General features: G+C 38.8%; 1 protein-coding gene across 1 annotated transcript in view; it reads left to right on the forward strand.

The window, feature by feature from the left end:
- map3k19 (mitogen-activated protein kinase kinase kinase 19) overlaps positions 1 to 25,412 on the forward strand; it is a 103,511-nt gene that overhangs the window by 76,116 nt on the left and 1,983 nt on the right. Inside the window, exons 12-13 of the mRNA XM_028806551.2 lie at positions 2,589 to 2,702; positions 6,783 to 7,480. Of these exons, the coding sequence (XP_028662384.2) occupies positions 2,589 to 2,702; positions 6,783 to 7,480 (812 nt within the window). The remainder of the gene's footprint in view (positions 1 to 2,588; positions 2,703 to 6,782; positions 7,481 to 25,412) is intronic.

Genomic DNA, 25,412 nt, shown 5'->3' on the forward strand with positions numbered 1-25,412 from the left:
AGGAGATAACGACACAGCAGTAACAGGGACTACTAAGAAGGTACAGAGTGATTTGGAAATTGTAGAGGGAGAAGTACTGCATAGATTAAATAGGGTGAAATCAAATAAATCACCAGGATCAGATAGTTTTTATCCACGAGTTATTAAGAAGGTTAGCAAGTACATATATAAACCCTTGATGCATATTTTTAGGATGTTGCTGTATACTGGGGAAATCCTGAAAGACTGGAAAGTGGCAAATATTAATCTGTTACAAAAAAGGTGACCGGGCAGATCCAAGCAGCTATAGGCCAGTAAGATTATTGTGCATCCAAGGAAAATTAATCGAAGGAATTATGAAGGAAAAGATTGGGCAACACATGGGAAGAACAGGAGTTTTACTGAACAGTCAGCATGGGTTCAGAAGAGGGGTACATACTGGAATTCTTTGAGGAAGCAATACAAGGCAACAGACTAGTGCACATATTTATCTTGACTTTTTGGAAGCATTTGATAACAACCCACAAGAGAGGTTGGGCAAAGTAAAACAAGTGGGAGTTCATGGTGTAATGTATACATGGGGGCAGAATTGGAAAAAACACAGGAAGGGTTATGATGTGAATTATTATGATAATTATAAGAATTATGATTCTTAATTAGAACTGGGTGAGGTTAAGAGTGGTGTGGTGTCCCTGAGCGATCTTTACTGGAGGTGTTGATATTTTTAATATATACTGTATATAAATGATTTGGATAGGAATGTAAATAACAAGCATGGTGAAGTTTGCAGAAGATACCAAACTAGGAGGGTTGGCAGATACTCTAGAATCTGTTGAATCATTACAGAGGGACTTGGACAGCATACATTAAATTTTATCTGCCCAAGCCTATAAGTAAATGTAAAATTTTACATGTAGGAAGTAAAAATATTAGGTCCGAAAACACAATGGGAGGTCTGAAAATCAAAAGTGGACTCATCACTATCACCTTCCAGACAGTGCTCAGATGCCATTAAGAAGGCTCACAAGAATGTTAGGGTGTATACATTAACACTGTGTAAAAGTACAAGTCTAAGGAGGTTATGCTCAAGCTTTACAATGCATTGGTGAGGCCTCATCTGGAGGACTGCATGCAGTTTGGGTCTCCAGGTTACAAAAAAAGGACACAACATGACTGGAAAAAGTCCAGAGAAGAGCGACTAGGCTGATTCCTGGGATACAGGAGATGAGTTATGAGGAAAGATTAAAAGAGTTGAGCCTTTTCAGTTTAAGGAAAAGAAGATTAAGAGGTGACATGATTGAAATGTTTAAAATAATGAAGGGAATTAGTACAGTTGATCAAGGTTGTTACTTTAAAACAAGTTCAACAAGAACACAGGGACACAGTTGGAAACTTGTGAAAGATAAATTTCACGCAAACATTAGCAAAATAGCCATAGAGATATGGAATAAATTGCCAAGTAGTGTGGTAGACAGCAAGACTTTAGGGACCCTCAAAACTAGACTTAATGTTATTTTGAAAGAATTAAGTGGATATGACTGGCGAGCTTTGTTGGGCTGAATGACTTGTTTAATTTCTATTCATAACTCCTTATTCTTTCAAATTTTTGAGCATTAAATTTAAATAGTACATAATTAAAGGAAACAACTTCCCAAAGAACTTTATTTTTATAGTTCCTTACTTGGTTCAACATTTGTCCCCAGAACTTTAGAATTACAGATGCTGCATACAGCTACTGAAATATACTGCCTGTTTTTCACCTGTTAAATAAAATTTAAGTGCCGTGATCAGGGTCACACAGTGGGTAAAAAATTAAATTGGTAACCTACACAGTTTCAAATTTCTTTGTCAGTACACCACTGGATATCAATATTAATTCATATTGAGTGTTTTAATCAACATACGGCAGATTCTTTAATCTATGGTAACATACAAAGTCAGGACATATGTCAAGTTTTACAGATGTTATTTCTTTTTTTAAGTCACTTTAGATAAAAGCACCTACTGAGTGAATAAATGTACAGTAAATGTAAATGTTTACAGTTGAAGAGCATGTAGACTAAATGACTTGCTTACTGTCACATAATGAGGCGGGGCGGGAAGTGAAATGGCAGCCTTTGGGGTTTAAATTCAAATGCCTTGGCCCCTACACCACACTGCTTTAATGTGCAACTCACTCTTTTATTTGGAATTGCTTCCTGTTAGGAATAATATCAACAAGTAATATACTTTGGTTTAAAGTTAACACGATTTTGATCTGCACAGTACAAGTGTCACTTCTTATGGAATAAAAATGTTCGACCTTCTGAATATCAAATATGCAGAGTGTTTATTCCATATATTTCTAGGTTATGGACAATGTAGGGAAATCTGCAATATTTTATACTTTAGTTGAATATAATATATTGAAAAGTTATCTATGTATATGGTGGTCTCTGAGAAGTGCACAGGAAGATGTAAGGTAAGGTAAATACATTAAATACCTTACATATTAACTATTGGTATCTTGTTCTCTGTGTACATGGAACACACTAAAACCTCCACTCTTAGTGCATTAACATTCATAAATGAACTAATCACAAATCAAACAATTGCTTTTCACTTAACAGGATAAAAATGAAGCCTCCATGACCGCAGCTTCCACCCTTTCAGACAGCTCCTACATGGATGATACGGTCACATGGTCTAAAGGTGAAATTCTTGGACGGGGTGCCTATGGCACAGTAAGTATCAATTCTGCTACATGTACATGGAACATTACTGATTGAGATATGATAGCATGGCACTTGGTTTTGCAATTAGGAACACACACTTCTGATCTTAAAGATTCTTAAAACAGAGAATGTATTTTAGGGTTAAAAAGCAAAGCAACTTTTAAAAAAAAAAAAAAAAAAAAAAAAAAAAGACAAAATTGGCATCAACACTTGTATCAAAGCCCTGAAAAGAACTTGTGAAATCATTAATGGACTGTGTGAGTAATGCACACCAAAGTAATGAATAACAATGGAAAGTAACCATAAGAACACAAGATTTAACAAGGTGCAATATACATTATCGTGTACACATTTGCAGACGTATCAGACCCTTAAAATGTTTCACAAATTCCATATGACTCATACCTTTTTTTCTAAGGTGCATTTTTCAAACAGACTTGCACACATAAGCAAAAATGTTAAATGACAAAGTTATTTATCAGACAATTTCAAAGTGGAATAAGCGATTTAAGTAAGTATTCAGATCATTGTGAGCTGGTAGTTTTGTTAACAAGGACATTGCCTTCCCAGTGGCCTTTGTCCCTTGACATCTTCGGGTCAAAAGTGATCTTTTTTGTTTAAAATCAGTAAAAGCATACTAAATTTAATTTATTCTGAATGAAACCTTGACTTAAACTACTTCCATGACATAATTTGTACAGCTTCAAAAATTTTCATCCACTCTTAACTTTGATTTTTTGCTGCATGTAGGGTAGCTTAGTAGTTCACTGCCTATAAAAACATTTTAAAACTTATCATCATTTCAACCAGAAATGTGAAGGCTTTTAGTAAAATGCCCTAACTTTACAAAAGCAAAAAAGTTCCTACACATTACATTTTTGAACACTGCTAGTACTGTATTGATCCACATGCTTTAGTGCCGTGGTTCCCAAACTCGGCTCAGGGGACTCGCTGTGGCTGAAGATTTTTGTTCCAACCAACTTCTGTTTTCATTGGACTCTTAGCCTAATTAAGCGAGTCATTATTTCCCCGTTTCTGTGTTTTGGAGTCAATGTAGAAATTGCAAAAATAAGTTTGCTTATTACATTTTAATAAAAATCTGCCAGTTATATGGGGAATATGTAGTTTTTTTTAAGTTATTATTTCCACCCTAATTTTCACTCTGTTTTTCCTGGTGTTCTGGTTATTTGATTATTTACTAATTAATGGGTCTGACACTGATGTTGCAGCTTTCATCATCCTGGGTGTCTGCTATGCAGGTTGTTAATTGTCACTATTAGAGTTAAATGAAGGGAGCAAACTACACAGGAAAAGGGGAAAATAATAGGAAAAAGTAAATTTATGGTTTTAGAAAAAAACATTTCTAAATGTATTATAAACGTAAAAACCATACTGTTGTCTTTCTGAATGCAGTATATGAGAAGGATAAAAAAAAGACCAGCTAATTAAATGAGATTAGTTGTTACTGATTATTATCACTGATTGTGAATCTCGTTGGAACAAAAACCTGCAGCCACAATAGGTCCCCAGGACCGAGTTTGGGAACCACTTTTTTAGTGCATTTCACTCTTCATTTAGGGTGGCTGGTTTACTACTTACAAAAGTGAATGGTTTCAAGTGACCTAACTTTACTAAAAAAATTGTATCTTCCAAATGTCACATTTTTGCACAACTGACAGATACGGTTAACACTGCCTCGTCCTTTGGGTCAGTTTTGACTCACTATTATTTTAATGAATTTTCAGCTGGATTTAAAATGTTTGTTAAAACCCATAAGAACATCCTAAATACTATCTGTCAAAATTAGGATCATCAGCACTACAGATTAACTTCCCTGGTGTTAACCCTGAGCGTGACTTGGGCTCAGAATTCTATGCAGTTATGGTTAAGTCAGAGTTGGGCTCGGCGTGAGGCGAAATGGTACAATTTATAGTGTTAAGCCCAAATAACTCTTGGGATGGTACTCTACTTCCATTTACATTTATTGGATGAAATATCATGCTGGGGAAAAGAAAAAATAAATATATTTTTGTGCTTTCTGCTACTTTGTGGTAACTTTAAGGCGAGGAGGAGCTTCCAAACAAAAATACAACAACAAAGAAAATCTGTAAAGTTTTTAAAATAAACCGAAACTAAACCATTGCTTGAATCAAGTGATAGTGATGATTATGTGAATTGGTTATCAGACACTGTCACGGAAAGTGAAAATGATGCATGTTTGCATTGCACGATCAAACCTTCATGAAATGCCCAGTGAATTTGGTCACATGAAGCTTCAAAGTAGTGCAACAATAGCTGTGCTACAAAAAGGCAAAACAATTTCGAACGACTACAAGGACAAGCAAGACGTTAGCTTCTTAAGCACTGTTCACAAAGCAGCAACTGTCAATGTTCATGTCAGGGGAAATGTGGAAGTCACTAAAGCCTTATGCTGTGGTAGACTGCAATACCACCAGGGGTATGTTGATTGTACCCCTTGTCAGACACTGACATTTTACCCTCTTGTCTACCCGCTTCTGCTGTCCCAATTAGAGCATCAGCCCGTGAGTTAGTGACCGTCTTAAAACATTACACAAAGAACATGTGCTAAATCTGCAACAGTACAGCGGTGGGCACTAGACCACCTTTTCTACTATATTTGTGTAGATTTTTAGATAATCACACATTCAACATTTTTGGCTCATTATTCCTGAGGTAAACATAACACTAATGAGGTTACAATGGTTAATTAATTTAGAACAGGTTTGGGCTGAAAATTTTGATACCAAGGTCACCTAAAACAGAGTGTCAGAATCAGGTCAAAAAAGACCCAGAAGGCACAATACTGAGTCAGCATGTGAAGACATTGTGAGGTTTAAGTTATCAAATTTTCTAAACTCATCAAATCTCTTAAAAATACATCAAACCTCAAACGATAAAACACCAGAATTTATATTTTGTTATTCAACAATAAATTATCCAATATTTTGAACACAAGTGGTTTGTAAAAAATCAACTACACTGTAGTTGCTATCAATGGCCTAAGTTGTAGCATAAACAAAAACATGTATGGTTCACACTAGGTCCGTTACTGACAAATGCAGTATGTTCTGTATCGTCTCAGCTAAGGTAGACAAATGTTTTGTGGAATGGTTGTTATACTGATGGCCCCAGTGAGTGGAGAAGTGTTTCATGTTGTTTATTGCATACAAGTCAGAATTTCACTTTACTCCATACACGTGACAACAGACACCCTATAAACCTTTACTGCATTAGGTAGTGCTACACTAAACAGCCAAGGCTCCACTTCTCCAATACCCATTTGTTCAAACATGGAGAGTAACATTCAAGGAGGCATTCTTCAATATTACCTTTAGCTTAATACCATCACTTTCTGCCGACAAATCACCTTAGCTTCTAGGAAGATCTACCTCTGCCCCAAAATTTTTTGCATTCTATCAGAATTTCCTGCACCAACATGGCAACCTGTAGCAAAGATTTCATGAAGGATCTCAAAGATAGATGTTCAATTGAGTCATCTTTAGCACTGCATTTTATTAAAAAAAAAAAAAAAAAAAATGTAAAATGGGTTTTTTGGCATTAAACATTTATTTTAATTAAATCTCAAAAGTATCATAATGATACAAATAAAAATAGTAATGATAAATTAAAATATGAAATGAACAACAAAAGTAGTAACAGGACTAATAATACTACCAATGATGCCAAAACAGTATACAATCTCAAAATGAGTCCTTTGTGTGGTAAATCTTAAAGTGCGGTGACACAATCCAACGTCACAGTTGGGACAACAATAGCATGTTTCTTTTCAGATTTTCTTTCCAGATTTAGAACAGCACATGGCACAGGTACGAGTTAGATGCCTTTTTTTTCTGTTGGAGGTATATAATCAATAAAATGTCTACCAGCCAGCATCAAAGGAGCAAATTCTGAGATACTACTGGGAAAGGCCAATCAAGTCAAACTTCCTGCTGATATTTTCCCACCGCATGTGATTATAGCATAAGCAGTGATGTTACATCACTCAGTCACTGGTTATTGATATAAATCAGAATCTTTATTAAGACTTGTTTCACTTTTATTTTTCAGGTGTATTTGGGCCTTACAAGTCATGGTCAACTAATAGCCATAAAACAGGTCACTTTGGACTCCTCAGATGAAGTTGCTGCCAAAAAAGAATTTCAAAGACTCCAGGAGGAGGTTGATTTGCTAAAAACCTTAAACCATGTGAATATTGTAGGATTTCTAGGGACCTGCTTAGAAGAAAATGTTGTTAGTATCTTTATGGAATATGTCCCAGGTGGATCTATTGCCAACATTATTAATCGTTTTGGACCTCTGCCAGAGAAAGTGTTTGCTATATATACAAAGCAGATATTGCAAGGAGTTGAATACCTCCATGAAAACCGTGTTATTCATCGAGACATAAAAGGGAACAATATCATGCTTATGCCTTCAGGTATAATAAAACTAATTGATTTTGGTTGTGCCAAACGCCTGGCATTCCTGAATACAAGTAGCAAAAGTAGTGAACTACTAAAATCTATGCATGGTACTCCATTCTGGATGGCACCAGAAGTCATCAATGAGACAGGCCACGGTGGAAAATCTGACATTTGGAGCATTGGCTGTACTGTGTTTGAGATGGCCACGGGGAAACCTCCCCTCGCCTACATGGACAGGCTGGCGGCTTTGTATTATATTGGTGCAAACAAAGGGCTAATGCCTTCCTTGCCAGAGCACTTCTCAGAAAATGCAAGAGACTTTGTACAATTATGTTTAAAAAGGTAAGTTAAACTCATAGTAGGAATTACTTAAATATAATTTAAGTACAAGACGACTACTTTGCACTTGATTCTGTATGATAAATATATTTAACAAATTTTAAAATGGGGATGTGATTGTGACTCACAGGATAAGAATAGCTTAAATAGAATTTATTGAAATACCGGTCACAGGTTTGTTGCAGACAAACTTTTTACAATATTGAAAAGTGTAGACAGCAAACTTGTGACCTAAAATCAAAAAAGCACTTTTCCATCAGATTCTGTTTACATAAATAAGATTTATGAATTTAAGCTGACAATTTTCAACCACTGATCACAACAAACAACACAATAATGTTAAATATATCATCCTCCTGTGTAACTACTTAGGAAGGTTGTATGGACAATAAATACACCACCAATTTCCAAAGTCCATGTCACATTAGATTTTTTTCCAGTGATTTTCAGCTGTAGTCCAGTCAGCGGCATGCTCCCATGAAACTGGTTGCACAATGCGACTTGCCCAGTGACTCACTCAAATTAGTCTAAACTGCCTTTAGTCATAGAGGTGAGCTCTGAGCGCATGAGAGCGGACAACCAATGAATGCTCATCCACAAGTACAATGCATAGAACACAATGGCGAGGATTAAAGAAGGCAGGTGTTTCAGATCTCGCAAACAGAAGAGAAGGTTTCCTGTCTGATGTCTTTGTGATTTAAGTATGTAAAATGTATCAGAATGAAAAAAGGACAGAGACTGAACTCGATGTATGTGTTAACCTTTCCATCAGGCAGCATGCCATTACCTGTCAGAAAAAAGTAGGAAGCACAAAAGTACTGGAAAATCATCATTCAGTCTCTAATTAGACATGACTTGCAGTCGAGTAACCTGACAAGGTCATGTGACGAGATCAGCAACAGCTGCCGACAAGTCTGACATATATTACAACTAGATACTGCATAATGTGACATCAGTTTAAGCAAATTCTGCTAGGAAAAAACCCTTATATGATAAAAACCAGTTTGCCAAAGCAGATAGGAGGAACCTAGTCCAAACTAGATTACCCTGAAATCAATGTGGAGCTCCAATTTGTCCTAGTCTAAACTACTTGGCCTGCAATTGCACATTCCTAGGCCAAACCAATTCATCCTATCCCGCTTCGGACACTGGCTTGGACATACGTTTGTTTATATGTATATACTAGACATTAAGCCCGTTATAATAACGGGCGCTAGAATAGTAGTGCATAAACATTAGTAGGAACAGTCTATATTAAATGGCAAAGGACCGTCTATTTTCTGTTACAATAATACTGGCTTGTATGTGGCTGTAATATGCGTCACTGTATTGTGTGCGTTTAATTTTCTCTCACAGTAATACATCTCTCCAGCAAGTATTTTAATCTGTGCTGGCTTGCAGCTGATTTTTGTGTATGGCGTCTCCCCAGCAACGGATTTTATGTGCTCGAAAATAAATCTACTTTTAAAAGTCATCCTATTGTAATATCATGAAAATTCGTATATTTAGGAAAACACTTTACCGGGCCAACTTGGTTAATCGCAAATCTGACATCCTCAGAGTGAACAACAAACACTAATCCCACCTCTTTGGGGAAGCTGGTCTCCGCGTCTCAGTACCCGATTGGATTTTTCGTGCGTTATGTTTTAGGTCTTACCTCATTTACCGAAATCCGAATGGATCGGCCACGCGATATTTTATAGGTCCCGCCCTCTCTGTCTTGTGTGACGCATCAGGCGGCCTTTGAAGCATTGCACCATGCCCCGCGCATGCGCACTTCACCAGAAGACACACACACAGACGCACACAGGGATTTTATTAAAGAGGATATATATATATATATATATATATATATATATATATATATATATATATATATATATATATATATAAAGTTAAAAGTAACTGTCTATCTGACAGCCAGTGATTAGGTATCCACTAAGAAAGGACATTTCAATATATCAATATGAAGTGGTAAGCCTTAACACACCCAAAAAATGTAATACCCAAAAAATCTCAAAAATGCTTTGACTGATTTAAGTGAAATTTGGTGATGATATAGAAAAAAAAAAACAATTTAGTTGCCATGTTATTTTATTTGTTAAAATCTGTTGGCAATAATTACTACACAGCAAGTGGGGTATTCTTAGGCAGCGCACACTTTTTTCGCCTCAGTTTTGATCATGTGCAGAGAAGGGGCTTACAGATCATGCCAATGAATACGGTAAACTGAAGCACACCACTAAAGGAGCTGCAGTTGTATTCACCGAGAAAAAAATGGGGCTGCTGGCAAGTGAAAGATAACAGTTGCCCTGCACAAGGAGGGTTGGGGTAGGAAAAGATGAAGTGGCAAGCTGTATGGAAAATAAGATATTAGGTGAACGAAGGAAAGTTAGACGAAGCTCAAAGACAATGTGGTTAGCAAGGTGTATCACTCGGTACACATAGTACTCCCTCGGGATTAATAAAGTATCTATCTATCTATCTATCTATCTATCTATCTATTCTGTCTGCTTCATCTTACTCCTCATGATGTGGTATAAAATACGTACAATTTCAAGCTGCATTGGATTGTCAAACATGTTTACATACATTTACTTCAAAGAAAAAGGTTGAAGCGGGGCCCCTTGGTGGTATAATACGTGCAATACACTGTTGTAAGTCGCTCTGGATAAGAGCGTCTGCTAAATGTTGTAAATGTAAATGCAATACTATAGAGAACTGGGGCGTCCCTTTCGAGGTCAGACTCACAATGTGTGCTTTGCAAACCGGAGTTTAGTGGCAAACAATCTAGTGCCTTATATGGCACACCAGCTATCTTGAAACCAAGGGTACAACACGAAACATGAGCAATGGCATGTCTTGGTCAGTTTAAATGCTTGTAAAGCAAGTGGGTGCCGCCACCGGCCCCGAACATAAAGTAGGAAGACATTACACATAATTCACAATATTTATTTCACCTATCTTTTTCTGTACAATGCTTAAAATGTTTAATTCCTTGCATTACCCACATAAATGTGCACCCTACAAACGTCAATGTTGTATGTAATATGTTAAAAGTAAAGCATGATTCAGTGTATATTGCTTTTGCTCTAAACCCTCTAAAATTTAATTCATTTACTTATTTGCCTGATGCCTTTATCCAAGATGACTTACAACACTTATGATACAATATCTTACATTTCTTTTGGTTTTCCAATTGGAACACAGACAGGTCAAGTGACTTGCTCATGGTCACCCAGTGTCAGTAGCAAGATTTGAACACACAACCCCAGGGTTTGAAGTCCAAAGCCTTAACCACTACACCACACCATAGACATAGAATTACTAGACGCCTCATGACCAGCAGCATTGTATGTCAATGTCGCTGCCACATTGCGAGTGGAACTGCTGTGGAGTGAAGTAATAGATAAAGATGCCTCACGCATGTGCTGCTTGGGATTGTACAAACCGCTGTACGCTCCAAACCAGATCACAGGGATTACATTTCATAGGTAAAGCTGAACAATTGTTTTGGTTATATTTGGCCATTAGAAAATCCTGTTTTATAATCTTAACTTTAGCTACGCCAGGCTAAGATAGCAAAGCTATGCATTTACGTGCTCAAGTTAGCCTGCAAAGAACGTTTCGGGTAAACGTATTTTGTCACTAACTGTGTAGATTGTTGTTAGCTGTTAACATTTCTAAAACTTTGAAAGTTTCCCAAAGAAATCCACCTCAGGAAGCAGTGGGAGGTAGCTTTAGACGGGATTTTGAGAAAGCTGTCCTGTGATGTGTGTCGTGCTAGTTTGGTAACTGATGCTGTTCCAGGCATCATATGATCAAACCTACCACTTGCTCACATTAAAAAACAAAGGAGGTTTGATGATTCCTTCTGAGAGTACAGTCAAGGTGGTCAAAGTAGCTGAGCGTGTTATCTGACAGTCGACATTAGGACAAGCGGTCAGTGTATCTTTGATCAATCAGTTTGTTTGAGCCGAGATTGGTTCAGATGATGTGTTTTTTCTCAAGGAGCACATTGAGGAAACACAGTTTGAAATTGACAACCATCATTTTATGCTCATGTCTTTAGTTGTGTCTGTCTTCCACAAACTAAGGCTGCACCATATTGCCAGATTGAATACTCTCAAATTACAGTATGGCAACACACAGAAAAAGCTATGTAAGAGAGTTCTGATTCACGGATTTCAGATCCTATCCTGTATATATTTAAGTAACCACGTGTTGTGTGTGTGTGTGTGTGTGTGAGAGAGAGATGGAGAGGAATGAGTGAAATATTTGCAGAAATTAAGCCAATTTGTATACAATAAAATTGTTTATTTTTGTCATTGAGTGTATCATTTCACTGTTAAAAGAAAGACATAGATAACTGGCAGTAACAGTGCAAAATTCACAATTGGTATGCCAGTTTGAAAAGATAAGTTTTGAGGGCAGTTTTAAAATGTGTTATTGAATTGAGCTGACGTATATGAGAGGGAAGAGAATTCCAGAGTTGAGGAGCACTATGAGAGACGCTCGAGCTCCCACAGAACAGAGTTTGATGTGTGGTACATAAAGTACAGCTGCAGATGAGGATTTGAGTGAGCGAGAGGAGTGCAAGTCTGTAGGAGATCAGTGAGGTTGTGGAGAGTTTTATATGTTAAGAGCAGTATTTTGTATTGTATTCTGTAGTTAACAGGGAGCCAGTGAAGTTGAGAGAGAATAGGTGTAATATGTTCAGTGGATTTAGAACAGGTTATTATCCTGGCAGCAGAGTCTTGAACGAAGTTGTAAGCGATGGATAAGTTTTTGTGGGATGCCAGATAGAATAGCCTTACAGTAATAGATAGATAGATACATGAGGTGACTAGGGCATTAACCAATACTTCAGTACTGTGTTGCGTAAGAACATGCCGTCTAGAAATGTTTCGGAGATGGAAGAAGGCAGTCCGAGAAATGTTACTTATATGGGAGGAAATATTTAATAATAATTATTATTATTTAATAATTGTCATTATTAGTGTATAAATGGATATAAATAATTGCATTTCAATGATTTGCCAAAATCTGTTGTATGAAAACGATACTGTTTTAAACGTTATTGTTTTTTCATCAGAAAACCCAGTTTCCACGTTTACCTTTGTTAGTTTAAATGGCACTTTTGCCACTCGCTATATGGTGTACGCGCTGACGTATCGTGTTGACTGGGCAACACAGTGAATGCAGCGTCTATCTATATATGTATGCACCACACTGCCTGTAGCACTGCCTTTATTGGGGCATAAGATTACTGATGAAAGCATTACATTCACATCTGACTAAAGCTACCGTTTCCTCGCATCAGTTTAAGTGATACCGCAGTTTGTGCAGTGTTGCCAAATCCTAACAGAGTGGTTGTCTTGCCTTCTTTCTACCCAACCCCCTCTAATAAAACATTTAACTCCCAAACCCAAATACCAGTTTTTGCGTACAAGAGACTAAATGGAAGGGGAGTAAGGCCAGGTGGATTGGAGGTGGATTCAAATTGTTCTATCATGGTGTGGAGGAGAAATGGGGTAGGAGTTATTCTGAAGGAACAGCATGTCAAGAGTGTTTTGGAGGTGAAAAGAGTGTCAGGAAGGGTAATGATTATCCATCCATTTTCCAACCCGCTGAATCTGAACACAGGGTCACGGGGGTCTGCTGGAGCCAATCCCAGCCAACACAGGGCACAAGGCAGGAACCAATCCCGGGCAGGGTGCCAACCCACCGCAGGACACACACAAACACACCCACACACCAAGCACACACTAGGGCCAATTTAGGATCGCCAATCCACCTAACCTGCATGTCTTTGGACTGTGGGAAGAAACCAGAGCGCCCGGAGGAAACCCACGCAGACACGGGGAGAACATGCAAACTCCACGCAGGGAGAACCCGGGAAGCGCACCCAGGTCCCCAGGTCTCCCAACTGTGAGGCAGCAGCGCTACCCACTGCGCCACCGCGCCGCCAGGGTAATGATTATGAAGCTGGAAATTGGAGGTGTGATGATGAATGTTAGTGCATATGCACAGCAAGCTGGGTGTGCAATGGGTGAGAAAGATGATTTTTGGAGTGAGTTGGATGAAGTGATGAACAGTGTACCCAAGGGACAGAAAGTGGTGATTGGAGCGGATTTCAATGGACATGTTGGTGAAGGGAACTGAGGAGACGAGGAGGTGATGGGTAGGTATGGTGTCAAGGAGAGGAATGAAGGTCAGAGGATAGTGGATTTTGCCAGAAGGATGGACAAGGCTGTGGTGAATACATATTTTAAGAAGAGGGAGGAACATAGGGTTATGTACAAGAGGTGGAGGAAGATGCACACAGGTAGATTACATCCTATGCAGAAGAGTTGATCTGAAGGAGATTGAAGACTGCAGAGTGGTGGCAGGGGAAAGTGTAGTTAAGCAGCATAGGATGGTGGTCTGTAGGATGACGTTGGAGATCAAGAAGAGGAAGAGAGTGAGGGCAGAGCCAAGGATCAAATGGTGGAAGTTGAAAAAGGAAGACTGCAAGGTTGAGTTTAGGGAGGAGGCGGGACAGGCACTGGGTGGCAGTGAAGAGTTACCAGACAGCTGGGAAACTACAGCAGATGTAGTAAGGGTGACAGCAAGAAGGGTGCTTGGCGTAGCATCTGGAAAAAGGAAGGAGGAAAAGGAAACCTGGTGTTGGAATGGGGAAGTACAGGAGAGTATACAGAGGAAGAGGATGGCAAAGAAGAAGTGGGATAGTCAGAGAGATGCAGAAAGTAGACAAGAGTACAAGGAGATAAGGCTAAAGAAAAGGCGTATGATGAGTTGTATGAGTGGTTGGACACTAAGGAGGGAGAAAAGGACCTGTACCGATTGGCTAGACAGAGGGACCGAACTGGGAAAGATGTGCAGTAGGTTAGGGCGATAAAGGATAAAGATGGAAACATACCCACAAGCGAGGAGATTGTGTTGAGCAGATGGAAAGCATACTTTGAGAGGCTGATGAATGAAGAGAACGAGAGAGAGAAGAGGTTGGATGATGTGGAGACAGTGAATCAGGAAGTGCAACGGATTAGCAAGGAGGAAGTAAGGACAGCTATGAAGAGGATGAAAAATGGAAAGGCTGTTGGTCCAGATGACAGACATACCTATGGAAGCATGGAGGTGTTTAGCAGAGATGGCAGTGGAGTTTTTAACCAGATTCTTTATTGGAATCTTGGAAAGTGAGAGGATGCCTGAGGAGTGGAGAAGAAGTGTACTGATGCAGATATTTATGAATAAGGTGGATGTGCAGGACTGCAGTAACTACAGGGGGATAAAATTGATGAGCCACAGCATGAAGTTTTGGGAAAGGGTAGTGGAAGCTTGGTTAAAAAGTGAGGTGATGATTAGTGAGCAGCAGTATGGTTTCATGCCAAGAAAGAGCACCACAGATGCAATGTTTGCGTTGATGTTGATGGAGAAGTTTAGAGAAGGCCAGAAGGAGTTGCATTGCGTATTTGTGGACCTGGAGAAAGCATATGACAGGGTGCCTTGAGAGGAGCTGTGGTATTGTATGAGGAAGTCGGGAGTGGCAGAGAAGTACGTAAGAGTTGTACAGGATATGTACGAGGGAAGTGTGACAGTGGTGAGGTCTGTGGTAGGAGTGACGGATGCATTCAAGGTGGAGGTGGGATTACATCAGGGATCAGCTCTGAACCCTTATTTGCAATGGTGATGGACAGGTTAACAGATGAGATCAGACAGGAGTCCCCATGGACTATGATGTTTGCTGATGACATTGTGATTCGTAGCGATAGTAGGGAGCAGGTTGAGTAGACCCTAGAGAGGTGGAGATATGCTCTAGAGAGGAGAGGAATGAAGGTCAGTAGGAACAAGACAGAATACATGTGTGTAAATGAGAGGGAGGTCAGTGGAATGGCGAGCATGCAGGGAGTAGAGCTGGCGAAGGTGGATGAGTTTAAATACTTGGGATCAACAGTACAGAGTAATGGGGATTGTGGAAGAGAGGTGAAAATGAGTGTCAGGAGTAATTTGTGACAGACGGGTATCAGCAAGAGTGAAAGGGAAGGTCTACAGGACGGTAGTGAGACCAGCTATGTTATATGGGATGGAGACGGTGGCACTGACCAGAAAGCAGGAGACAGAGCTGGAGGTAGCAGAGTTAAAGATGCTAAGATTTGCACTGGGTGTGACGAGGATGGATAAGATTAGAAATTGAGTACATTAGAGGATCAGCTCAAGCTGGACGGTTGGGAGACAAAGTCAGAGGCGAGATTGCATTGATTTGGACATGTGCAGAGGAGAGATACCGGGTATATTGGGAGAAGGATGCTAAGCATAGAGCTGCCAGGGAAGAGGAAAAGAAGGCCTAAGCGAAGGTTTATGGATGTAACAGAACAAGATGCATAGGACAGAAAGATATGGAAGAAGATGCTCTGCTGTGGCCACCCCTAACGGGAGCAGCCGAAAGAAGAAGATGCTGCAAAAAACACATGCCAAAAACAACATATTAGAAGGGAAACTCAGCATTTTTGCCCATCATTACCTATTGTGAGGTTATATTTGACATAATCTACAAAGTGATATTTGGGCAGCTGGATGGTGGTAGCTTGATTAACTTGGCCATGAGTGCACTTCATTTGACTGCGCACACCACATGTGGCAATAAATCTGGTTACTTTTTTTAAAATGCCAACACTGTTGTCCACTGGCATATTGCCATTAAGTTCACAATACCAAATCAGCAATAAAAAAAAAAAAAAACTGGAAATAATAAAAGAAAAAAAATTAACTGATGAAGCCAAGCCACAATGGAACATGCTTGAATGGTTCAATTTATTACATAGGCCACGCAAATGTGCAGCCTGTGAACATCTTTACTGTTTATGATAAGTTCTAATGTAAAACAATTTAGTATAGGGACATTTTTGCCAGGCTATGACTTTCACAGTAAAGCAATATTAATAAAATTTAATTCAATAATAAAACTAAAGTTCTGTATTCCTCTTCCCCTGTGAACACCTGACAGGTGGTAAACTTTAAAACAAATTCTTGAATGATCAGTAGAAATCCACATCTGACACGGACTTTTAGTTCAGTTTGCCTGCTACTGTTGTACGATACGCATGTCGTACGCATTGCAAGGTTTGCTCTACTTTCCATATTGTAAGTGTGGGGCTTATTTCAGTTCTTAATGGTTTCAGTTTTTAGCTCCCGATTTCCTCTGAGGTAAACTGTTGCTCCCATACATATGGCCTGTTTCAGTCTGTGTACTGTTTTTGATCTAATCCCTCCAATACATCATAATGGTATAAGATTACAGGTCAAAGTGTTACATTCAAATACGAAGCTACCATTTTTAGAGAGTGTGCTACAGCTGGAAATTACATTTATACCCAAGTTTCATTATGCAACTTATTACCTGTTTGAAGAACATCGTTTCACATAAAAATGAGTTTTCCCCAATGACCAACAACAAAAGCCAAGGTCAGTCACTAGAAAAAACAGGAACTGATATATGAAAAGCATGCTTTACTCATGGTCAATTGTATGTAGCATTTTCAATAGTAAAGAGCTCCACTGAACTAATTAAAATTAGCCCTGGACAAAAGACAAGAAACACTGCATACATAAAAACACTCAATTACACAGTACATCTGATAATGTCCGATTAATCCAACAGCACCATAACTGAGGCCCATTGTCTTAGGACATTTCCAATGCAGAACCAAGTAACAGAGCTAATTAAAATAAGTCTTTCCTTTCAAAAATCAGTTAAAAGTATAGGGAGCAGAAATTCTGTAGCACATAGAAGGGAATGTTAAAAACATTTTAATATAAGCTTAAGTAACCTTTAACTTATACTGTATTTGCACAAGAAAAAAATATTCCTTTACCTCAAAAAAATCCACATGGAACCTTAATCTATATAAGCCACTTCTGTCTGCTCAGCAACTAAAATTTAAGGAAGCTTGCCTCCAGGTAAAAGCCATTCTGTTACAATTGAACAAAGCTGACACTTCTGTGCTTACCACAGATTTAAATGCCACACCTCATACTCTGAGGCCATGCGGCTGCAGGTTTTTGTCCAAACCAATTCCTCCATCAGTGAGTCATTTTACAATCTTATTGCCCTCATTTAGGTAGTTGGCCTTTTTACTTTTTCGTATGCGAAGTACAGTACTGCAATTGTCCAAAAATTTGTTGAGATTTTGATGAATCTTGATGTTTTAGACCTTCCTGATTCCGAAAATATCATTTTTGGTATTATGTCTGTGTGTGTGTATGTAAACACGATAACTTGAGACTGCTTTCATTGAGGTCAAGCAAATTTTGCATACAAGTATTAGGTACAAAACTAGGGGGCTCCGCCCCCTGCTCGCCAACCCTTGGTGTTGGGTAACCCGAAATACCACATTAGAAAGATTTATTGGAATATTTCTTTATACACAACATTTGTAGTAAAGATGGTGTGTTGTCCTTGAATGAGTTTTCCTTGGTATGGAGTATCTACAACTTCAAATTTATTGTCAGATGAACGCCGAACTCTTGAGAAGGCTACATAAAGTTGTCCATGTCCAAGTACAGGCTCAGAGAGGTATATGCCAACTCTGTCCATGGTTTGTCCTTGGGATTTGTTGATTGTCATGGCAAAAGCAGGTTTAATTGGAAATTGGCGTCGTTAAAGTGTAAAAGGTAATTCCAGGTCAGAACTTGTAAGGTCAATTCTAGGAATCAAAACAGTATTGTTAGAATTTGATCCTGTAAGAACTTTTGTAGACTTAGCTAATGGGTGACTGTTTATGACTTCAGCGACGTTTCTCATTATCAGCTCTGTGTATTTCTTGTTTTCAGGAAGGGTCATTCGTTGATAGATTGCGACATCTGGATCTAACACATAGATTTGTGCATATTTGCGTTCGTGATTTGGTTCAGGGTGCACTGTTCCAATCCGATGTAATATTTGTCCACATACGCGAAAGCAGTATGGGCCATTGCCAGCTGGTGGCCTGATATTCACCCCAGTAGATGCAAAAGCAAATGAGCTATTGAAAGATCCAATGCAGTCCATAAAGTTTTTACTTTCGGGTACATTGTTAGTTAGAAGCTTCCGTAGATATTCAGGAAAGTCATCTAAAGGAGGCAGTCTAACCTGACCCTTTTGACAACGTGTAAACTCATTAGTTGTATTGCCAGTTGTTTCTTCAGGGAAGTTAAGTAAATGACAATGACAGCATATGATTCATTAATCCTAATGAATGTTCATTAATAGTGGACTCATTACAGAATGCGGTCAGCTAATTGGCGGAATTGTTTAGTGGCTGTTTGTCGTTCCTTTCTTTGCCGTTTATCTATTGCCTCTGCTGTTTGAGAGGCACATTGTAGGCGCCTGCGTTCATTAATTGTATTCAGGCGGGCTCGCTTCTGTATGTCCGTCATGGAGCTGTGCCTGCTTTGCTTGCGGCATTTCAGACGCGCGTTGTAGGCGCCTGCGTTCACTGATTTTTATCCAGGCGGGCTCGTTTGGGTATCTCCGTCAGTTGTGGTCTTTCCTTTTGAACCCGTGCCTGCTTTGCTTCCACGTTTTCAGACGCGCGTTGTAGGCGCCCACGTTTAATGATTTTATCCATGCGGGCTCGTTTTTGTAGCTCCGTTAGTTGAGCTGGATCGTTTTGGAGCCGTGACCGTGACTCCATTAGTTATCCGTTGTCTACCGTTAGTAATATGGATAATTGCACTTACTGTTAATACGGAGCGTTTTCTGTGGTTGAACTGTTAATAATGCATCACTGTAATGTGATTCACATATGCTATATGGTTTGGACGTGTGAGGATGCCGAACATTTAATACGGAGAGTTCGTTTATTCTTATTACCCGGACCATGCTGTGTAGTGTGGACGTTTAGTTCAGAAGCGCGTTGTAGGCGCCTGCGCCTTTCGTACTCTCTTTGTGGACCTTTGCGGACCCCATAGTGTCTTCCGTTTGACTCTGGGGTGCAGTGCAAAATCCTCTTTTCTGTGTGGCGTTAGTTGAGCTCTTTCGTTTTTGAGCCGTGACTCCTTCGTTCGCGGTGGATCAGACTTCACTTGTGGTTTAGGAGACACGCGCTGTAGGCGCCTGCGCACTATGTCTCCTGCTTCCATCGCCGTGTACCTGGATCCGTGCCTTCCGGTTTACCATTCTCGGTTAGTAATATGGATGTAGATTTCTATCAACTTTTGGAATATTTCCGCTAAGCGGAAGAACTACTTACTTGAACACTTTTTTTATTCATGCAGACTTATAAAACTTTACTTTTATAATAATTGTTCAATATATCATTGATTTGATGGTGATGGTCCTTTAATGTACATAATATAAAAAGTCATTATCTTGTGGTTTACTCCTCAAATATCCATCCCCATATCTGAGTATACGAGAACGTTTAGAGGAGACCACTCTCCATTTTTTCATATTATGCATTCAAAAAAAAAAAAAAATGACTTTACATAAGAAATTAGTATTTGTATTTCTGCTACAGCTTTAAATAGTTGCCTCCTTTTTGTTTTTCTCCTAATTCACCTTTTTCTGCGTAGTTTGCTCTACTAATTGTAGCCTAATGATGCCAATTAACAATAAACGGAGAAGACACGCACAGAAAACACTGAAAGCTGAAAGGCTGCAGCTACTTCAGTGTCAGAGCCAGTTACAGGCTCACTAGTAAAAGATGGGATTAAATAACCAAAACACCTGGAAAAGCAGAAAGAAGAGAATCATGAGGATGATGAAATGTTAAAAATCATAACCAAATATCTCCAAGTAACATACATAAATGCTTGGTACACTTTAGCAAAATTTAACCAAACTTAATTTTGTGATTTCTGTATTGTATGTTTTTGGGACAAACTAGGAAACAACAGATTGCTTCAATCAGGCCAAGAGTCCAAATTAAAAACAGAAGCAGTTTGGAACAAGCCTGCAGCAACATGGGGTCCCCAGAGCTCAATCTGAAAATCACTGTGCTAGACCACCAAGCCACCTTGCATTACACATCTTCAGAATTGGAGGAAAATAACATTCCATACAATCAAGTCAAACATATACAACAAAGAAAAAACATTTCATACAATCAAGTTGAATTTAAAACAGAATTCAACCTCCACCCAAGGGGATATGCAATATTAAGTAATCACATTGCTCAATAATTCAAATTTCCAAAGATTCAGTCTTCTTGAACTTTTGTTTAAGTTAACCTGATTTTGATTAAATGGCAAGCACTTTTCCTGCAGGAAAAAAAAAATCATGTCACTTAACTTGGTTGGTCACATCACTCTCATGCAGGTTCATTAATCTGAATCTCTAACAGACCACCACTTTGATTTAATTTTTCTCTCTCATCAGTAACTTCCCCAACTACATTCTTTTCTGGCCTTTCTCAGATTACTGGTAGAAAGTCTTCAGATTCTGGCTTTTTAACACAGTCACACAGTCCCTATCAATTCCCGCTAATTCATTATAATAGCATAGCCCCACATTTCACACAAAAAGGGACTATTTTTGTTGACTGCAGCCATGTAGCTTGAGAAAATGCTATAATAATAATTACAGTAAAACACACTAAGCACAAATTTAGAAAAATTCTGAAGTTTACATTTTGTATCAATGCCCCTATATAAAAAATCAGGGCCGTAAAACTCTGATGGCTTATGGAATATTTTAAATCTGCCCTGCATTCACTGCTTTGCTAAGCAGGCTGTGTGTCATTTTTAAACAATGCATTTAAACATACCTTATCTAGAACATTAACAATGCAATTTTAGAACCCAACAACCACATATTTACACTTTTACTCCGAAAGACTAGGAAGGCATCTGGGCTTGTTTTGCAGGATGCTATCCGAAATGCTTTTTTTTTTCCCCACTTTATGAAATGCAAAAGTATTAAGCAACAGAAGTGCTCCCGGACCCTGGCCATCCCAACACTTTCTGGAACCTCGAGTTTGTCTGCACAGGGCACCTGTTAAACAAACAAAGGAAATGTAAGTTCAGAAAGCAAATATCACTGTGTGTGACATAGGCCCTTTTCTTTTAGCACAACTTTCATCAAACAGCATACACTTAGACGTCTATAAGCTATAAAAGGGGGTTGTTGTTGCAATTATGGTTTTGGCTGCGGTCAAAAATGAGTATTATACATGTGCAAATCAAATAATGGGAAGAAAGCACTGCAGCAACGTATGCACAACACAAAAACTCTCTTTAAAGGTGGGCAGAACACCAGCAGTCTGCCAAGAGGCAATACAAACAGACTCCATGTAGATAACTGTAAGCTCACCCTTGATCCAACATGTGAAGTATGTCTCATTCTAACCGTTTCTATTTCTTCATCTGGTGGTTGCCAAAAAAAAAAAGAGAATATTTGTACCTGTGTATTTGGTGAGAATTACATGTACCAGTATGGATTCAGTATTGTAGGAATTTAAAAAGCAACATCTACAGGCATTCCATTGCATACTACAACTGGCTAAAAAAAACAACTCTGAAAGGCGAACTAAACTTATCAATAAGCATGCCTAGGATGTGTCATGGACGTCGTTTATTGAGCCAAAACCTTTTCCCTGGCAAAGAAAATTGAGGGTTGACAACTATGAATTTAGTTTATTTACCAGAAACAGCTGGCTCTATGAGCAAAACATAACAAACAACTGCAGACCACTAGAAACTTATGCGCTACTATACATGGCATGACAAGGACACATTTCAAACTGTATACAAGTGTACAAAAGGCAGGCAGGCTCTGCTGGGGGCATACACTGATGTGCTTCAGTTTTCTGACAGTAGATGGATGTTATTAGGTGAGTTTCATTTACTGTAACTGTATGATGTTGTGTATTCACTCTCTGGTAGCTACCATATGAATGCAACCTCATTTTATTTTATCTCAAATCAAGTCTACGGTCTTAACTTTTGTAAACATTTAACAATAATGTTCATTTTGGAATGTTTACATAAGTAATTCAGGTTTTCAAAGTCACTGGGCAAATTGGCAGGACTAGATCTGTTATTTTCTTGCCATCTCTGTCCATGTTTTGACTGATCTACACCTCACCAAACCCCACACAACCAACGGCTCTCTGTGTGTAGCATGCTCTGATTGACAGGTAATTGTGCAAGTTGTTTTAATGCTCCATGTTAATCCTTGATGCATTATGCTGTGAATAAGAGTCTTTAATAACTGACACCATGACTATCACAGCATGTACAATTTTACCCATAAGGCACAGATTGGTCCTGTGTGTAATCAGGTTCATACCTTAGCTAACCACTTCAAGGATCACTTGGTACTGCACCAAAAATACCCTTTCCAAAGGGTCTGGGCCCAGTCATGCTGGTTCACACCCAAATGAGACTGACGTGTCCATTTCGTTGAGGCACACATGAACACAAGCTAGATGTGAAAATGCCTTAAAACTCTGCACTTATTTCAAATGATCTGTAAAATGAATTCTCCTACCAACATTTAAGTTTCAAAGATTATACAATTTTAAACCTGTTTGCTTTAGTACATTACTGGCAAAATCTAACACTGGTATACAGTGATTTTGGTGCCAACAATGTCTGAACGGTTTTTATTAAGTTTATGGTGCTGATTAAGAATATGACTTTGGTTTTGCCAGATTGGCTCTAGTTTCTGAGATATTTAATAGTTAATTAACGCAACACGTTTGAAAAGCATTCAGAACTGCAAGAAAATTTTTTATTTTAGTTAAAACTAGTAAGTAAACAGTCTAATATCATACAAAAAATATCTAACAGTGACAGGAAAAAAGTTATGCATGATTTGATTAATACATACAATATTAGTTATTGTTAATGTCAATGCTTCAAAAAACGCTGTTTATGCGATTTCCTTTTATGTGTGTCATCAGGACAATCACGTTGGAGACTCCCAACAGTAGTCTGCCATCATGTGTATGTCCCATCTGCCTTGATCTCTCTCCTCCATCACCTTCATATCCTGGTGGAACCTCTCGCCTTGTTCCTCGCTGAAGTATCCAAGGTTATCTGGAAATCTGTTTAAATGGCTATGGAGATAATACGAGCATAAAGATGCACTAACTCCCAAATTTCTGAAGTTAGCAAGCATATCTTGCACCAATTCTTCATAATTGTCTGCTCTGTGATTACCCAAGTAGTTCTTCACAACAGAGACAAAACTCTTCCAGGCCGAAGCCTCAGTGTCATTCATGCATTTGGTAAAATTGGAATCGTTCACGAGTTTACAAATCTGAGGACCATCAAAGATTCCAGCTTTAAGTTTTTCCATGCTCAGTGCAGGGAATGATCTACAAATGTACTTGAAGCAATTACCAGTTTTGTCCAAAGCCCTAACAAATGGCTTCATCAATCCTAGCTTAATATGAAACGGTGGGAGAATGATTTTGTTCTTGTCCACCAGCGGCTAGTTGATATTCGCAGCGCCAACAATCATTTCTTCCCTTGTAGGCCATGACACTTTTGTCCAATGATCTTGCTTTGCCCTGCTATCCCAGAGGCACATGAAGTATGGGTATTTTGTGTATCCAGATTGCAGTCCAAGCAAGAAGTTCACCATCTTCAGAACACCACAAATCGACCACTGATGTTCATGATAATGGATTTTCTGTAATACGATTTTTACATTTTCATATTCTTCAAGTTTTGTTAAGTGAGCAATGGGAAGAGATGTATAACGGTTACCATTGTGCAAGAGAACACATTTCAAGCTTCTAATGGAGCCGTCAATAAAAAGCCACCAGTCTTCTGGTCGATATTCTGTTAGTCCCATTTGAAGTACAATTCCTGGGATATCATTGCAGTATACAAGTTCTTCCTCTTGGTTGAAATATGGGAGAAGCCTCTCCTCTTGTCCAATAGGCTGTAATTTTAACTTCCGCCTTTATAAGATTTCGTTCATTAAGTCTGAACACTAAAAGTTCAGATGCTTGCTTGGACAGATGTAAGTCTCGAATCAGGTCATTGAGCTCTTTTTGGCTTAATGGTTGAGGCGTCAAAGAGCTTCCCTGAAATTCACTTCCACTGCTACTACCTGCCATACACTCCAAACCCTGCCTCACTTCAGAGTTTGACAGTGGCTGGTTTGGTAGTCGGGCAAACACTGGTATGGGAACGTCATTGCCATGTGGAATAGGTCGTCTTGCTGATTCCAAATCAGGATAATCCCACTGAGCTTTCTTGTAACGATTAAAGCCTTTAATCTTTACAACACAAAAATAACAATCGTCATGGTGGTTTTTCGGGTCTCTCCATACCATTGGCACACCAAAGTTTAAACTTTTTCTTTCACCTTTTGTCCACTGTCGTAGGTGCTCCACACGTTTTGCAAACCATATGTGGAGCCCAAGACTTATCCTGGTCTCCAAGCTGTACTCCAAAATAAGCCAGGTATACTCGATGCACAAAGTCTGTGATATTTCTTCTTTGTTTTTCAACCATGTACTTCCCACAGATGTAGCAGAATGCATCAGGATTGTTGATGCAGGCTCTTCTTGATGAAGTCATAACTTTTACATGTATTTATATACTTAAGACAGAACTTTTTGGGTATAAACCAAGACTGGGTTGACAAACATACTGTAGCCGACTTCTTTCCTCAGCAAATTCAGTTGAATTCTGGCTTCAAAAAGTCGCTTTTATAGCATTGTAGGCCTACAAATTGAAATACAAAACAATTATATGGTATATTTCAATACCTAAGACACTGTTATAGAGAGTCAAAAGACAGACCAAAAGCTATTGCATTTGTTATCACACACAAGTCACATTGGGGTACTGCATTATTTTCATGGATGTCCATTATCTCAAACACTAGAACCAACTCAGCAAAAGTAATGAGATTTTTGACTTCAGCACCCTCAAAATACCCTAAATCCATTCAAAAAAACCTTGGCACCTGAAATAACATTTTTGTAGACCTGTG

Source organism: Erpetoichthys calabaricus, chromosome 8, assembly GCF_900747795.2.
Source record: "Erpetoichthys calabaricus chromosome 8, fErpCal1.3, whole genome shotgun sequence".
NCBI classification, from domain to species: domain Eukaryota; kingdom Metazoa; phylum Chordata; class Cladistia; order Polypteriformes; family Polypteridae; genus Erpetoichthys; species Erpetoichthys calabaricus.